Source organism: Astatotilapia calliptera, chromosome 3 (assembly GCF_900246225.1).
Source record: "Astatotilapia calliptera chromosome 3, fAstCal1.2, whole genome shotgun sequence".
Taxonomy (NCBI): Eukaryota; Metazoa; Chordata; class Actinopteri; order Cichliformes; family Cichlidae; genus Astatotilapia; species Astatotilapia calliptera.
This window is the reverse complement of record NC_039304.1, coordinates 17,597,862-17,615,873: the sequence shown is the minus strand read 5'-3', so window position 1 is coordinate 17,615,873 and position 18,012 is coordinate 17,597,862. Positions and strand designations below refer to the sequence as shown.

At 40.8% G+C, this 18,012-nt stretch overlaps 1 protein-coding gene across 3 annotated transcripts in view; it reads right to left on the bottom strand.

Annotated features, from left to right (window-relative positions):
- arap2 (ArfGAP with RhoGAP domain, ankyrin repeat and PH domain 2) overlaps positions 1 to 18,012 on the bottom strand; it is a 166,904-nt gene that overhangs the window by 100,138 nt on the left and 48,754 nt on the right. For all 3 annotated transcript variants that reach the window (XM_026162146.1, XM_026162148.1, XM_026162149.1), the window contains exon 9: positions 9,033 to 9,139. In XM_026162146.1, coding sequence (XP_026017931.1) covers positions 9,033 to 9,139 — 107 coding nt within the window. The remainder of the gene's footprint in view (positions 1 to 9,032; positions 9,140 to 18,012) is intronic.

Here is an 18,012-nt window from a genome sequence, read left to right as displayed (position 1 = left end):
GCTTCAAGATTCCTCATTCACCCAAGGATTTAATTTGACTCCCCACTCATGAAAATGTATTTTACACAAAAAGCCCTATGACTATCAAATTTGGTAATCCAATTTTGAAGTCTAGTGGCTTGACATTCTCAGTTTCTCTGGCTTGTTATATGAGAAATAGTTTTTGTTAAACATAGCACTTATATATTGAGTAACAGCCAGTTTAAGATGGAGAACCTCAATATTTCTTGAAAAATTCATCTGGCCATGACAACTAGTCACTCCCAGAGGTGTTTATTACGGAGAGAGTGACGCACTTTTAACTGTGGATAATCAATACAGCCCCTATGACCTTGACAAGAAACCAACAAACATCGCTTCTTAGAGTTGCCCTCCTTTACAGAGAGAATCCCACAGAGCTCATATCCTGCAGTCTAAAAATTTATTTAACCACGCGTCACTGACACCACTAAATTGACCGTGTTATTCTACATGAGTGGCATCTATCATTATGTCCATCTGCAATGTTATTAATAAACAAAATCACTAAGAGATAATAATAAAAAAAATTTAAAATCACCCATCTGTGTAAAATGATCTACAATAGAGAAATGTCCAACTCCTTAAAAGTCTTTTCATTTGTACCCCGAAGACCTTATTGGGCCTTGTGTACCATAATCGACTGCATCGGTGCATCAAGGCCTGTAGCTCTGCTGAAGTCCAGCCCAGAATGCTTTGATAGTAGCTTCAGCTCATCTGTATTTTTTGGCTTTGATGTGTTTCATCTAGGGCTGCACGATTTTGCATAAAATGAGAATCACGATTTTTTGGCTTAGAATTAAGATCACGATTCTCTCACGATTTTCTTTTCCAGTATAAATATTTATTGCGCTTATTGACCCTTTAAGACCTACCATAGAACCAAGTCCACCAGAGCTTATATTATATTTTTACATGCTGTGGAGCCATTTTTGGGAGCATTTTAAGTTGATATACATCAATACAACCATTATAGCCCAGATTTTAATAATATGTATGTATTAAGTGCATAGTAATTACATAAATTGCAAAAAAGTGCAATAAACTACAAATAAATTGAAAATCGTTTTTGTTTTTTTAAGATATATTTCTAGTTAGAGAAATTTAAGAGGCTTATCCCTCAAAACTGTAAATACAAAAAAGTTGCACAAACTAGTTTCCTACCACAGGAAATTTATTTTAAGTGTCTTCATAGTTTTATTTTTGAAATACACCAATTTTCACATACTGCAGGAAAAACAAAAATAAATATTATAATGCAAATTTGCAAAAAAAACCAGCATATGCATAAAAATAAACTATTTCCAGCAGTGCAATATGAGTCCTAAGCATCCCAGAAACGACACAGAAAGACAAAGTCAAACATAACTTTTAAAAACACAAGTATGGGCTCATAAGGCCAGATGGTAAAAAACTATATTTCCGCAAAATGACGTCACTTCCGGTTCCTGGCAGGTCAAGGGGGACATGCGATAGTTCGCGTTGATGGACGTAGGAAGTGTTATGAACAGCTGATCGGATCGGCAAAGCGTGCTTCTGGAATATTATGTTTTTGTTGCTGCAAGTGCTTTTTATGCAATTTTTGCAAAGCTATATGTGGAAGGAAACCCTGACTTAGGACAAGCTGATGGCATAAGATGTAAGTACAACTCCTCCGGTTTCATATGCAAAAAAAATTATTGCGCTAGCTTACGTGATTGCAGAGCTACCGGGATTTAAAAATAGTTACGCAAAATGGAGCGTGTCCGCTCCGACCGGCTTTAAAGGGTTAACTGCACATCAACTTCGTAACAGTTGAGACTGAACATAAAAACAATAAATAAACATAAAAACAACAAATGTCTCACGTTTTGTTGTTGCCGCAAAATGTTGTACTGCTTGAAATTCCGTCTCCACCGTTGCTGGACACTGCGTGTATAGAGCAGGTAGTGCAACAATAGAAAAATAGTTGCGGGACGGCACTGTGTAGCGTTTGTCTAGGGTGTTGATCATTTTCCTAAATCCCTCGTTTTGCACAGTGTTGATGGGAGCCATATCTTTGGTCAGGTGGTAAGTAATAGCCTCCGTAATTTCTTTGTGCCTGCGGGAGTTCGACGGGTATAGGGAAGCGCTGTTCCCGTTATTGATATTTGGGTGGTTGACCGGGACGGATTTTCTCCTGTCACTTTCTCGTCATCCCTGACGTGCTCTCCGTTGTTTTTTCCCTGCTAATTTTAGCATCACACGGCACAGCTTCTGTATCACGTGGTATAAGGCTCCGCCCTTGTCATTTGTTGAGCAGGAAGAGTGAGCGCTTGTTTTCATGCAGATTACGTCCCGGATCAAAATGCGGTACAATCGTCGTCTTTTTTTTTTTTTTTTTTTTTTTTTAAATCGTTGTCATTTGGAAATGAGATCGCACATAAGTATGAATCGAGATCGCGATTTTCTAACGATTAATCGTGCAGCCCTAGTTTCATCTTGACAAAAGATTGTTTTTTGGGGGTTCTTATCAGTTGGTTTGCCAGTAAAGCACAGTAATAACATGAGCAGCAAACCATGTGGTAGTAGTTTTGGCAATATCTCCATACAGCTTGTTGGAAGATGGAAACGTTGTCCAAAACTTGGCAGATTTTGCGTTGGCTTTGGACACGATGAAACACAGTAGACCAACCGCCAAGAACACCAGCAGATAACACAGTACCCCAGATCATGACAGGTTGTGGAAACTTCATAGTGGACGTCAAAAATCGTGGATTATGTGCCTCTCAGCTCTTCCGTCAGGTTCTTGGACCTTGGCTTCAAAATGAAATCCAAAATTTACCTTCTTCTGAAAAGAGGAATGCCAACTAAGTATGAGTCCAGTTCTTTTTCCCTTTAGCCCAGATAAGATGCCGATATTGTCGCTGGTACATGAGTGGCATGGCATTAGCAACACAACAGCTGGAGCTCCTTTCCAGAAGACCTTACAAGACTGTGCATGTTGGTGCTTGATGCACTGAAACCACCCTCAGTCCCCCTATGGAAAGCTCCCAAGTTCTTGACAATCTTCTCAAGACTACAGTCATCCCTGTTACTTGTACACATTTCTTTTCCAGTCAGCTTTCCATTAATATACTTCAGTAGAGAACTCTGAACAGCCAGCCTTTCAGCAATGACCTCCTATGGCGATCCTCCTTGTGCAGGGTGTTAATTATCATGATCTGGACACCTGTTGAATCAGCAGTCTTTCCCATGATGATGGTTCTTAGGACTTAACTAGACTGAGAGATGCACTGTGTTTACACTGTGTGAAAAGTAATTTACTCCAACTTGAAATAAAATGAAATTCTAATAATCTGAGATACTGGATTTTTTATTTTTCATGACTCACAAAGCATATTCATCAAAAATAAAACATAAAAGACTTGAATTTCTGCACATGAGATGTAATACATATTTGAACATGTATCCTTTTCAATTAAACTATGAAAAAATAAATTTTTAAAGATTTTCTCGCCTTTTGTGGGTTTTTTTTACTTTTTATTTTTTAGATGAACTAGTAGAAGTGTGCGCAAGCCACAGGCTGTTTGAGTTCCACTCTGAAGCTGTGTGTGAGCACACATGCTGAAAACATGAAGTGGCCTTCAGCGGACACTGTAATCATTCCTCCCATTGGAAACACAAAAAAAGACCTCAACAACAATTACACTGAAAGTGATGGCAGACAAAATCCACAGTTAAAAAGAAATAATGTGCAAATACAACACCGGAGCCCGGCAGTTTTCACAGACAGGTGCAAACAGTAACGCGGCAGAAATGGACACGGGGACGGTGACTAGAGAAATATAACCACCATTTTAAGGGTCATTTTCCAAATTACGAACGCTTACCCCTGGTGATTTCTAGCAATGATTTCTTAATGGCTTTAGAGAGAGCTTTTTTATTTTTACGCTATCCACCTCAAGATCGCTTTCTGTTCACTTGATACAATGCAGCTGAAAGGAATCAGTGGGCAACAGATTACATTTGAAAAACTTTACAGTAATGAGTCCTTCAAAAACCAAAGCTCCCGCACTCAGAACAGCCCAAACACCAGGCTGCCGAGAGCTTTCATTACCAAATACTTTCTGTCCAAGGCAGAAAAATTGTGAAACTGTCCAAAGACCTCAATACACATCAGACAAACAAAAAACAAAGCAGACAAACATGGATTTTCTCCAATATGCCCTTGAGCTAGGCATTTATCTGCAGCTTTACTGTAGCACAAGTGTGTTCTGATCATGAGCCCAAAGTTTTTCTCTCTCCCCAAAGTTGAACGTCTTTGCCTGCCGACGTCTCCTCTCCTCTGTGCCTCATTGTCATTCCCTCTACTCTTAAAAGTTTGCTATTGTATCCAACACAACGGACCGTCCACTTAACGGCAGCGAAAACAATAGAAAAGCCAAAGTGAGTCTCCACAGCTTAAAGTGATTAGATGAATTTCTCACTAATCCCCACCTTGAGCAGGTAGGAGAACGCTCCCAGGGCTACCAATCGATTTGATACACACTCTCACACAGAGATACACACACACTCTAACCTTTTCTAAAATCATCTCATCAAAACTATTCGGGAGCTCATTTGTGTTCGGTTTTTTGGGGGTCCTTACAAAATGGCAATTACATCCAGCGTATTAACGAAGGTGCCAAACGATGGGACCATTAAGGGAGCTGACACAAACAGATCGATCGGATATACAACAGACACGTGGAGGAATGAGAGCAAAAATAAAAATCTTTACGCGAGGCAACGGGCAACACAAAAAAAAGAAGAAAGAAAGAAAAAAAGGAAGGGCTGAAAAGAGGAAACGGTGCAAAAAGCACACGCAAACAAACGAGCCGTGCTTTGTCCAGGCAGCTGTGACGGTTGTATTCTAAATGGGCCATTACAGCACAAACAAGCAGCACGCTCATTGATCGCAGGCCCACAGGACTCGAGGCACCTGAAAGGCTTTGTGCCCTACAGAGGCAGAGATACCTGTACAAAGCTCCCAGAGGAGACTTCATAAAAAAGCATGGTGATCGTGTACGCCCCGCTATGATCAATATGTTTATAGTTTGTAAGAGGCGGATGCAGTGAGTTACAAGATGCTCCGTCACAGTGATTTGACAGGAGTGCTGCTAAATGCGGTAAAAGCAAACTTATGAAGAGTTTCTCTTTTGTCTCATTAGAGCTCAGGCTTAACTTTGTGACATGGCTGCTCATTAGTTACACCCCAAAGGAAAACAAAGGGTAAAAAGCGCATACATTTGTATTAAATGACTGACAATGAATATAAGTTTGGTTCAATGGCTTTGACTGAGCTCCTGTTTAAGAAACTTTTTTTTTTGTTTGTTCAGATATGTAACCACTAAGGTCACGTTCACATCTGTGGTTCTGCTCAGCTGGTCCAGAAATGAAATATTAAATTTGCAGCCTCGTTATTTAGATCTGCCACAAACAAACCACGAGGAGTAAAAATGGAGCCTGGCAGACCGACAGGTAACTCGCTGATTGGGCGGGCTTAATGATGAAATCCTGCATCATCGTTGCAGGGCAAAAAAGTTGGTCAAGTTGTTTTGTCCAGGTTGCATAACAGAGCAATTTGTTTCAGTCTCAGTTTGTCTGCCATGAATTAATCGTTTGGTCTGCAAAATATCCTACAATGGCAAAAAATGTCCATCAATGTTTCCTTGAAGGCGAGGTAAGGTTTGCAAATTGCTTCTCTTGTCTGTTGATAGACTGAACATATTCAACATCTACTACAGAAGACCAAGATGATACTCAATTATGTATTTCATCGAGTCCTTGCAGATTAATTTGTTTATGAAAAAACTGATCATTTCAGCTCTAAATCTCTCAGCTGTTTTCAGAATCGTGCACATTTATCTGAAGAGAGCCAAAAAAGTAACGACTAATGTTTAGTATTATTAGTAGGAAGAAGCATTGCTTCTCTTATACCATGTGTAACAGGCAAATCGTGTTATCATTTTTATTATTATTTTTACCTCTCAAAGAACAAAGTCTATGATTATACCAGTGGACAACGCCTTCGCTATTACAGTAATGTCCACAGGTTCCTGGATGATGGCCCTGTTTTATGTGACTACAGCAGATGGTCTCATTTTTATTTTAGTTTCACCACATCTAGGTTTAGCTTTTAGTTTGGTTTTAGTTAACTATAATAACCTTCATAGTTAGGCTAACTTATGATAAGATTGTTGTCCGTATTTTACTTTTTATAATTGTGTTTTTGAATGATTTAGATTAACGGTCACCGACAGGAAATACTTCATCTTTGGAGGTCAGCTATCAGCCACTCGTGACACTTCCTATGGAGTTCCACAGGGCAGCTATCTGAGCCCGTTAATGTTCTCACTATACATGTGGCCGCTTGTTAATCAGACAGCATAATATTTGCTACTGTGGTTATGCAGATGATACACGGCTATATGTTTCTGTAGAGGCAGTGATGCTTTGACTAAACTCTCTATTACTGTATTTAATTGGCAGTAATATCAAATATTATCTATTCAGAAGTTTGGGACATTAGCAACGAGTGTAAAACCACAAGTTAAAAGTTTTCTTTCTCATTCAGATTTGAGCTTTAAAGCTCATATTAAATCAAACAGTCATTTAAGTGATTAAAATGCAACTTTAATTCAAGGGGTTTAACCAGGTATTGTTACAGCCATTTTTATACATTTGGAGAGCCTAACCAGCAACAGTATGATGGCCAGGTGAGGACTGTTTTATCAAAAATTAAGTATAGAACTTGCATTTGGTACTAGAACTCTCAATATGACGTACCAAGAGATGTTAGTGCAGGTGAGGGAGACCATCATTACACAGAAAATACTACATAAATCTACCAGGAAAACAGCAAAAACGTTAGCAGCGGCCAAAGTTAACAGTCTGCAACAATCTTCTCAAGAATAAATGCACCAACCAGCTGACCATGACAACTAAACTAGATGATTACAGGATTGTTTTCTCAGTCTGGAAAACTCCTTCACAACATCTAATCAAGTCAAAAACACTCTCGAGGAGGTAGAAATATCATCATCAAGTGTCTACAATTACTGGTTACACTTAAGAATAAGGAGGACGGATTAGAGACTGCCAGAAAACATCTACACATCTCTAGTGTTTAATGACCATGTGACACCTGGTAGAAGCAGCAGGATGAACTGTGCAGTGTACAGGGCTTTACTGCCCGCTCAGATTCAGACAAATGCTACAAAAGTGCCTGGATAATGAACCAAAGCATATTGCAGGAGTCTCACGAGGCAATTGGATATTTTTCAATGGCCAAGTCAGTCATCTGATCTCAACCCAAAAGGGCAGCTCATCAGTTATTAAATACAAAACTGAATGCAGAGACTCACAAACAAGCAGCAACTGAAAGTGACTGCAGCAGAAGCCTGGTCTAACCAGAACCTACAGGGACAAGAGAGTAACTGTAGAGCCAGATCACTCGCATATCACAGTTACTTGGTTATATTTGCACATAAGCACCTTATAAGTATATTTATTGCCTCCTTGTGTGTGCACACAGTGTACATGTGCATGCCCTGTACTAGAAAATATATCTGTGAAACTCCACAACACTTAATACAAAAAACATATATATTGAAACAAAACTGCTGAACACAATGAGCTTAGAGTAGCTAATTAACATCATGATGATATAATTAGGTGAACAGCTGAAACTTGCACACGCTGAATTGTGCGCACTAAATCAAATACCTGTCTTTGAGGTTGATGAACTGCAGTTGTTTTCTTTATGCACCACTGCTGATATATGGGGGGAGGGGGTTTCCACCCCTCAATTTTCAGCAGTTTTCTTGCCTGTGGCATCTACACCGTTATATGAAGATGAAGCATGGTTGTGTTTTCACAATTTTTGTCATTGACTTGGTACTTAAGCCAAGACTGCAAATGCATCTAATAAGTCAAGGATTTAGCCATGAACTTGCTGAGACCTGACAAAAGAGGCATCTTCAATCACTGCAATATAGCAGAGATGCAGTTAATGTGTGGCTGTTATTGTGTAGTTTGACTCCACTTTTTCAGAGGCTCTGCTAAAACAGTGTTTTAAATCATTTTCACTAACAAAGTAACACTTCTCATCCAGCTCCCTTCATCAGCACATTTGACTGTATCAGCTTAATTGAACTCTTGTTTTTCACAGATAAGGAGCGAGGGATAGTTTTCTTTTTGCACATTTCATAAAAATGAAGGGAGGAAATGAAGTGAGGTGTTAGGCAGGTAGCACGTACAAAAAGAACAAAAACAGAAAGAAATCAACTTCTTCCAAACAGCTACATCTCATTAATATTCACTCCCAAAAAATACAAGATACTGGTGAATAAATTCTCCACCTCTGTTACAAGAAAGAAAGAGGCCACTATGTGAATATTATTTGACTGAAAGTTCCCTAAACTCTTATCATACTGTGTGACTGTTAATACCCTCAATATATGAGAGCAGCTTAACTAAAACCCCTGTCCTCACCCTTTACTGTAGCCGTAATGGATGGTTTGTGAGATTTGACTTCTGAGATTAGAGTAAAGTGTAACAAGAGACTTATTGTAAGGACATTTCCTAAACTGTGTGGCTAGAATTAGAAGATGATCCTGCAGGATTTGTTTGTAAGAGAACTGGAAATCATGTCTTGACTTCCCACAGCCTCCTATGGTAAGATTTAAACAAATGTGGAGGTGTACAATGTCAACCTGGCTAAAAGAGAGTCTGTATCGAAGGCGAGGGGCGCCATCATTTCCAACATTCGTCTTTGAGAAGATGAAAAAGAAATAAGAAGCAGAGTATGTGTTAAGGTAAGAGCTGAAAGATCAAACGGATAGAGTGCACTCTTCTCTCACACACATAAAAAGACAAATCAAATATCACGTGCAGCCGAGCATGAATAGCTCTTTGTTGGTGGAAAAAGCGTGCAGAAACATGCCAAGCTACATGCCGTACACATGCTGGTGAGGCAGCCGTGCACAAACACAAATGAAGAGTAGACATACCAGAAGTTTTTGAAGGGCGTGTTGATTTCAAAGCCCCTGCGGTCCAAGTCTCTGATGTTGGCAGCGGTCAGTTCCACTTCAGCGACAGCCAGCCCCGCTTTGTAATCCTGAAAATCACAAACACAAAGATAGAAAAAAAATGATAACCATTTAACAGATTGTTCACATTTTCTCAGCAAAAAATATAAAAAGGAACCGTTTATCCTCTTCTTACATTACAGGATTGAGTGTTTACCTCACTGTTAAATATGGAGCTAAAGCCACAAGATCGTTAGCCTAGCATTAAGGCTAGAACCAAAGAGAAACAACTGGACACAAACACTCGTTATTTCTACATTTTTTTTTTCATTATTCTTTTCACCTGCATCTTTGCAACAAAACAAACAAGCATGACCAAACGTTTCGTAACTCAGAATACACAAAACATAAGTCTTTCTTTTAAATTTTTAACAGAGAGGCTAGCTAAGCTAAGCTAATATTACATGACATTTACGCTAACATCATGTTTGGAAAGTACACAATTAAATACCTTGAATCTTCTCAGCTTAGTCTTAATAAGGATGCAAATAAGTATTTTAATGAATTAAAATTCACTGTACTTTGAATTGCTTTTTTAATTTTTATTCTAGCTCATCAAACAAGCTAATAATCTCAGCGTTCTCCTACAAAGAGAAAGAAGTCTGGGGCTTTTCTGTGTGGGTTTTACATGTTCAACCCATGTCTGTGGAGTCTCTCCAGGTACTTCAGCTTCCTCCCACAGTCCAAAGACTTACATTTGGTTAGATTATCTAGTGATTATAAATTAGCCATATGAATGAATGTGACCATGAATTGTTGTCCATTTATATCTGTTATCCCTGCAACAGCCAGTTCAGGGTGTAGCCTGTGTCTTGGCCCTTGTCTCTTAGCCCTCCATGACTCTCCATGACTCTCAACTGGATAGCTGGAAGAGAATAGATGCATGAATAGATGGATGGATGGAAGGATGGATGGATGGATGGATGGATGACCATTATAAATGCAGGTATTGAAAGACTGGAAAGTAGCTAATATCGGCCTGCTGCCAAACCGGTCGGACTCTATTAATGTTGTGCTTATTTGCCTCTTAAAGGCCCCTTTTATCTTCTTAGTAAATAAATAAGCATCAAAATTGATTGTGAAGTGTTGGCCTAACATGGCATTCTGAATTGTACTGAAGCAAACTGCGAAAGTTTTTTTTTCCTCACTAAAAGAGTGTTACTTTCCTGTACATCTTTATTTCCCCCACTTTTAAAGCACAGACATATGCTTCAAGTTGAAAATGAATGCAGAAAATATTAAAAACAATGTTCCCTAAGGGGCCCTGCAAATATTTGGCTTCAACCACTGGGCAGCACTTCAAGCCCCTTCTGGTCAAATTACAGACCCTGCTTAATAAGGTGGGATCAACAGGTCAGCTCATTAAAGTCGCAACCTGTTACTCAAATGAGGCTTGAATGTCAACACTGAGGAAGAAGCACAGTCACAGCTGTATATTATATAGTATATACATAAACACACACAGGAAGTGGATATAATGTTAGACTCGTGAGAGGGACCTGCTGAACTGTCATTGACTTTCTTCCTCTCCTCACCAGTGACGCACAAACTGCCTCTGTATGTGGTGTGCGTGTTTGTGTGTTGCAGAGATACACCGGGATAAGTGTGTATGTGTGTGAGGCACATAGAAAGCAATAGAAACCAGAAAGAGATAGGGAGAGTATACCTGCGCATAACAGCAAAGCTCTGTTAAAGCCAAAAGTTTCATCTCGGGAATCCAAACCAACCCGAGCTTTCAGCTTCAATGTTTTCTGAGGCACATTTCAGAAAATAGGGGTTATGTGCAAAGGCACAGTTTTCACAAGTTCCACTGTAACTCTACATGCCCCTCCCTTCTCCCACTTCACCCTCAACACTCACAGCAGTTTAGACCATTTTCTATAGCCTAGAGCTCCGAGCCAGAAAGAGACGGAAAAACAGACGGGGAGACGGAAGAAGCGCACCCACTCCCACACATATAAGCAAAATATCAAAACAGAGCCGAAATCCGAGGGGTTCCAACTTTACAGTAAAGAATAATACACACTCGAAAGCATCCCTGATGCACTGAGACAAAGCCAAAAAGACGTGACTCAAAAAGATGAGGGTGACAAAGAGCGCGAGAACACAGAGGAAGGGAGAGACCGGTGAGAACGTGCATGTGAAGGGAGGTCATGATAATCCTCACTGAGAGTGGGTGAGACAGGCGAGGGGTCAGCTGAGCAGTTGACAGAGAAAGTGCGTGTGTTTGTGTGTAAAAAGCCAGAATAAAACACCATCTTCACAAATACTCCAACAGCGAATTACAAATACTGCTTAAGTGAGGAGCACTAAACGCTGCCACGCTGTGCCAGCTATAAATCATGTGTGTTTTCTGCGCTAACTGTTCTTCAGCAGCGAAAACAATTTGCACTAATTACGCCCAAACAAAGGAGGAAATGAATCTACGCCATCGACGCTGATTAGGCGCTTTTTTTGGAAACGCACGACCTAGCGGTGAGAAGACGCGCGCACGTGTGTGTGCGCGTGTTTGTGTGTGTGAAGGAGAAGAGCGCTGCCATATCTCTTGCTAAATAATTAGCAACCACCTTCTCAGAGCAGCCAGATTTTACAGATTGCAATCCAAGATGGAAGTTTACTTAAATATTTTTTCATGCTGCAGCATTTCCAGCCTGATCTTTTTGCTATTGTGTGGGCTGGATCAATTGAGGCTAATGTTGTCAAAATCTTCATTTGGCCATCGTTAGCCCCAATTAGACTACTTCAAACAAATTTAGAGGACTGTAGTGAAAAGCGCGACCAATTATTCTCCCGTCCCACAGTTCCGCGCAACGATACCAGGAGAGGACAACGAGGCAGCGTCATGCGGAGATCCCGTGAAGCTTTATGAGTAATTAAGACCCTTTGATTTCACAAGAGGATGACATAAGCGACGGAGAGAAAGAGAGAGATAATGTGAGAGTGAGGCTTGTATGGCCAGGTCCTAATTGAGCTGAAACTTTTGACGCGAGGGCCTCGAGGGCAGCAAAAACTTGCCTCTCTCTCCTATCAATTACAGCCGTGTACAGTTGTTGCTCTTTTAAGTTCAGCGCGTTCAGAGGTTTGAAGACGCATGACGCTGTAATGAGAGCGTGGGGGTCATGGAGTAGAAATGCAGTCTCCTTCAAAGCTCGCAGTTGCCGTCCGTTCAGATCAGCAGAGGAGCTCGATGTGGCGTTATAAAAGAAAACACACGAAAAGCCCCGCAGAAGGACAAACGATTTACATGGAAGAAAAATAAATGACAGCAGAAGGATGTCTGCATGTGTACGCGTGCATGCAGGCATGAGTGTTCACGCCTGTCTGAATGCATGTGCCGAGAGGGCAAAGCAGTCACCTATATCTAATGACCCTCATCTCACTCGGGCAGCCAATTAGAGAGTTGGGTGTTAGCGGCCGTCCAGCCCTCACCACTCGTTACCTACCCAATATGTGCTGCAGCCTCCTGCCCTCTCCAATTAATTCACCAAGTATGGAGGGATGGAGAGAAGAAGCAAAGGCATTAGAGGTAAAAAAAAATAACCCTTTTTACAACTGCTGAGGGGTAGGAGGCATTAATGGCGCTTATAGGAGGAGAGAGAGGGGAAAAGGCCCTAAGGCGAATGTTCTCACGCATGTGTATGACTTACTACTTGTGGTCCATATGCAAAGCATCTCAGGGAGGTGAAACTAATTTTTTATTTTAAAAAAGTTAAAAAAAAAAATCAGCTCATATCAACAAAATCTCGAGAACTGTTACAAGGCGTGAAGGACAAAGTCTCGCTCACGCTTAACCTCGTGAATTCTGCACAAAGGCCGTTTGGAATATTCCAATTATTTCTCTCAGAGCTTTCCAAGTCAGTCGCTTCTCAGCACAGAGCCGCTCTGAAAGAAACCCAGACAAATAGAGGCAGGGCTCCACGTCTATCTCCAATTCCATGACCACTCAACCACTTAAAGCTGCTCTAAAAGCATGCAGGGTAACACCGTCTCACACAGAGGTAGGCGAGTTTAAAAGAGCACACATGGAGACAAAAGACTATTTGATTATTTTAAACATCGGGCGGCGAGGCAGCGAAGGGCGGCGACAGGGTGGAGAACACGGAAGTCACATGAACGCATGAAGACAAGAGTTTGATGTCTTCAATTTCTGTATTCCTCAAAGTCGGTTGAGGGCGCGTTTCAACCAACAACCAATAAAAGACACATTTTTGGTCATTTGGTTAAAACATTTTCACAGAGCTTGACTGGGGATCCTGCAGGTAGCTGTAAAGACTTAAGACTCTCACAGCTCTTCCATCGTGAGATTGTCTGGAAAAAACATAAAGATCATAGGTTTCTGTAACTAATAGCACATGACTCCAACGAGCGTCAGTCCACCCGGACCTTAGCATGCACAGACCTCAATCAGGGGGACTTTGATTATTCTGAAACTTTTATTCTAGCTCCAGTAGAAGGTCAGATTCATTTGGTTTATTTTCCCCCATCAGCCTCAGCTGCTCTTTGTTCTAATTAACAAATGCTAGCATGCAAACACACAATTAATACCACTTTCAGACAGCTACAAGAAGCATCGCAAGTAATCTTCTCGGTGCAACCTTCATTTGACTACAGCTGACAGCGTCTGCCCACAGACCTGACAACACACGACAGTGTCACAAACACACAAGACAGTCATGAATCTTTATTTGTGTGCAGCTGAGATCAGATGAGTCCTGAGTGTGCGTGCAGCAATGACTAGGAACAGCAACGTGTTTGCTGGGCACTGCAGCAGGTGTAAACTTACTGCATGATGGTGTTTGATTACAATAAAGTTAAAATTATTGAAAGTGCAACCCCACTGTGAGCTTTTGTCTAGTCGCAATTTGTGGTCACATTCAGTTTTAGCTTCACATGCTGTCTGGTCCATTTTCTCGACTCACGATGTTACTGAAAATAGTGTGATGGCAGCGCAGGCTTCAAGGCTGTCTATATGTGATAGACAACAACTGCGAACAGAGACACAAACCTTTGGCAGCGAAACGCTTTTATATTCAGATTGGCAAGAGGTCAGTAATGCTTCTTTTCCACTAGCGCCTTACTCCAGGGGTGTCCAACTCCATCCATCGAAAGCTGGTGTCCTGCAGGTTTTAGATGTGTCCTTGATCCATCACAGATTTCAATGACTAAATTATCTCCTCAACATTTTTTGAAGTTCTCCAGAGGCCTGGTAATGAAGTAATCATTTGACTCAGGTGTGTTGACCCAGGGTGTTATCCAAAACTTGCAGGACACCGGCTCTCGAGGCCTGGAGTTGGCCACCCCAGGCCCCTGGCCTCAGCTGGACTCTGTTCTTAGGGATTTCCATTAGGTGGTAGTCCCCAGTACCAAGTACCTTTTATAGTACCTACTTGGCAAGAGTTCCAAGCTAAGTCAATAGGTACACGACGAGGTGCAGACGTTTTAGTGACAGATCAACCAGCTGGTATACAATCGCCTCAATGCCCTCCATTGTATGTATCATACAAATGAAGTCATGATACTTGAGGTCGCCTTGCTATAACAATCCCACCCACATTAAAACGCCTGAAACTGAATAAAGTCAAGTCGAGTCGAGCAGGTGCTAGTAAAAAAGAGGCCTAACGTGACTGGGTATAAAAAGAGCACCTCAGACAGGCAGAGTTTCTCAGAAGTAAAGATAGGCAGAGGTTCAACAATCTGCAAAACTCTCTCTCCAGTTTCAGAATGATGATGTGCAGACTGGTTATCTCTCATCATCCACAGTACGTAATATGAAAAGAGAAATCTGTGCAAGTAACATGGTAACATCTAGAAAGGCACCATCAGACTAACATATGGTCGCGTCAACACGACGTCTTTTTCAGGGAGAGCCTTGAATATTTTTTGCCCCCTCGCTAGTCTGATGATTACATTTGTTCTGTTTGTTGTGTCTTTGAATACATAACCAGTAACCAGCTCACCAAAGCTTGTTTTAGTCTTATTGTGTTAATAACCAATCAAATTAGTACTGTCAAAAAAGTGGTCTGTACTGATGAACCCAGAGAGATTCATTACCCCACAGTGCAATTACCTTCTGACCATTTTTAGCATCTTGAATGTTTTAGTTTTTCTGCAACTAAGCGGCCTTTGGTGCTCTCACTGCTACATTTCAGCAGGCAGCTAAGACAGGAAAGTACCACTGAACACAGGATAGTATTTAGTAGCTAAAAGGAACAGTATTTAATTTGTAATTAGTCAAACATTTTCCATTGCAATCAACTTAATATGCAAGTGTTGTAATCACGGCTTCCAAGTATGAAAAGAGAAAGAAAGGCAGGTGTAAACTGCTCTTGTTACACAGCAAAAGATTTGAATTTGTTATCTTTCAGCTAAATCAGGTATGAAGACAAAAAACGAAGCGCCTTGATCTCAAATTCAGTCGCAGCATCAGTGCTACAAAACGGCCTCGAAGTCTCTGGATGATGTTAAGTCTCACAGAGAAGATCTTGTGAAGAGCAGAGAATTTAATTAAAGCAAAGATTAATTAAAATTTCAGTCGCAATCTCATTGTGTACTCTCCCCCCCCCCCCCCTCCCCCCCTCCTTCCACCAGGAAAGGCTCTACTGCATGTTGAAAGTTTTCATTTCAGCTAAGATTTAACTTGGAACTGGGAGGAATTCTAAATTATACACAAGATGACAGCGAGAAATATGATCATTCAACCATCAATCAATCCCTCAGCTACCAGAGTGAAAACAAAGTGGGCAACACTTGTGATGTACGACACGATAAGACACGAAACAAGTCACTCTGCTTGTGCCAATTTGCCTATGCAGGGCATGGCAGAGAGATGGTTCTCAGAGTAACCGTGTGTGTGTGAGAGACACACTTTGCGCACTGTCTGACTTTCTTTACCTTGGTGTTTAAGTGACCTTAACCACAGCTCCATCACGGGGCTTACGGTCCATGAGAAATGGGGTAGGGGTGTTGAAGGAGGAGCTGGGAGGATGATGTTTCCAATAGCTCGTTCATCATGTTAGATTAAATACTCCACTCCACTGAACTTGAACAGGGCTATGGTCTACCTCCCTCCCTGTGCTCTTGCTCTCCATCACTCTCTCCTTTTCTTACAAAACCACCAACGCTCGATTCTCACTCATGCAAGCCCTGCACCGAACTGGTCTTTCCACCCTGTTCACTTCATCTTCCTACTTCCATCTCTCAGTTTCTGACTCTTAAGTCTCTTGTCTTTCATTTGCCGCCTGCTTTCCTCCCTGCAAAATGCACCGCAGCTGCTCCTGCATTTATGCCGAGGATTTAGCTTGTAAGCTAAAATAATACAATTAATTTGTTCACTCCCCGATTCTCTTTCCCTCCGATTCTCCCGCTGTCTCAGATCAAGGAAGTGGAAATGTGCTGACAAGGAGTGATACCCAAAAGAGAATTCTAACAAAGATGTTTGTTCAGGCTAATGAAGAAAATAATGAAAGGCAAACAACAAAACTACAAGAGCGAGCGAAACGAAATGAGAGCCGAGGAGGGATGGAAATGAGTCGAATGCATGTAGCATTATCAAATATGCACACAAATACGTGTCAGGCACTTTAAGAAATAGTATCACGGCTGTGAGGTATCTTTCCATCTCAGATGTTATATCTCGCTGTCGGGACAGGAGCAGGCAGAGAACAGGGAAGCTGTACATGAACAGGGACTATCAGGGTTTAATTGGACTGACATCAAATATGAAAGACTCAAGGGAAACTTTAAGAGCAAACTTATCTCTTCTTTATTTTATGACTAAAATGGAGATGGAAGGTCCACAACAACAAAACAAAGCTGTACATTAACACCAAGTCAGCTACATCAGGGGCGTTTAATTATTTTGTTCCTATAACAAGCATGCTAATGTGCATGTAAAGTATTAATACCACCAAGAAGCCTCATGAGTACTTGTAATAATTGTACTTGTAATAATTTGAATATATACAAAGGAGCTTGCAAAGAAAAGTGAATATATACACTACTACAGTAAAGCTAAGTGGTTCATAGTTTATGGTGTAGCTGCTTTGAGTGTCATGTAAGCTTTCACTAGCCAAAATTAGCATTCAATTTAACGCTAGGATGCTGTAAAGTTGTAACTTACTAGCCAAGTTTGTAGGTTATCACTAGTGTTAGCTGCTAATGTCAGTTTAAACATTAAAAAAAAAACCTTCAAAGTTAGATCACATGTTTTTCTTACAGAGTTTCATGCTAATTTCTCAGTGTGTCACATACAGCTAAATTAGCTTAGCATTAGCACCAAATCCAGACTGTACTGTCATCCCTATCCAAAATTTTAAAGTAAGCCTGCCAGCACATTTAACTGTTATACACAGATATGCATAATTTATATATGTGTGTGTGTGTGGTGGACAAGTTAGCATTACATGGTTAGCATCACATGGGTTAAGATGGCGGTGCGCATAGACGCAGCAGCTCACTGCTCCTCACGTTCAGTGTTTTGTTATTTTCTACGTATATGTGTGTGGGTAGGTAGGTGTGTTTTTTACTACTGTGTTGTGTTGTCTTGTTTGTGTTGTGTTGTCTTGTTTGTGTTGTGCTGACGCAGGATAGTTTCCAATTTCGTTGTACTATTGTTCGAGGTATGACTGTGCAGTGACAACAAAGAGTTATCTCTGTTATCTCTAAAGGTTTAAGTCACATTGATATGCGTTTCACCTTTCACACCCAGAAGCCATGACCATCTTTTATGCCATCTGCTGTTAGTAAGTACATTTTCTCATCTTTGTAAGGCTAAATTACACTCCCTTCCACTCACGACAGGCTAAGCTAAGAACACTTTTAATAATATGTAGATATGTAGATAGATAGATAGATAGATAGATAGATAGATAGATAGATAGATAGATAGATAGATAGATAGATA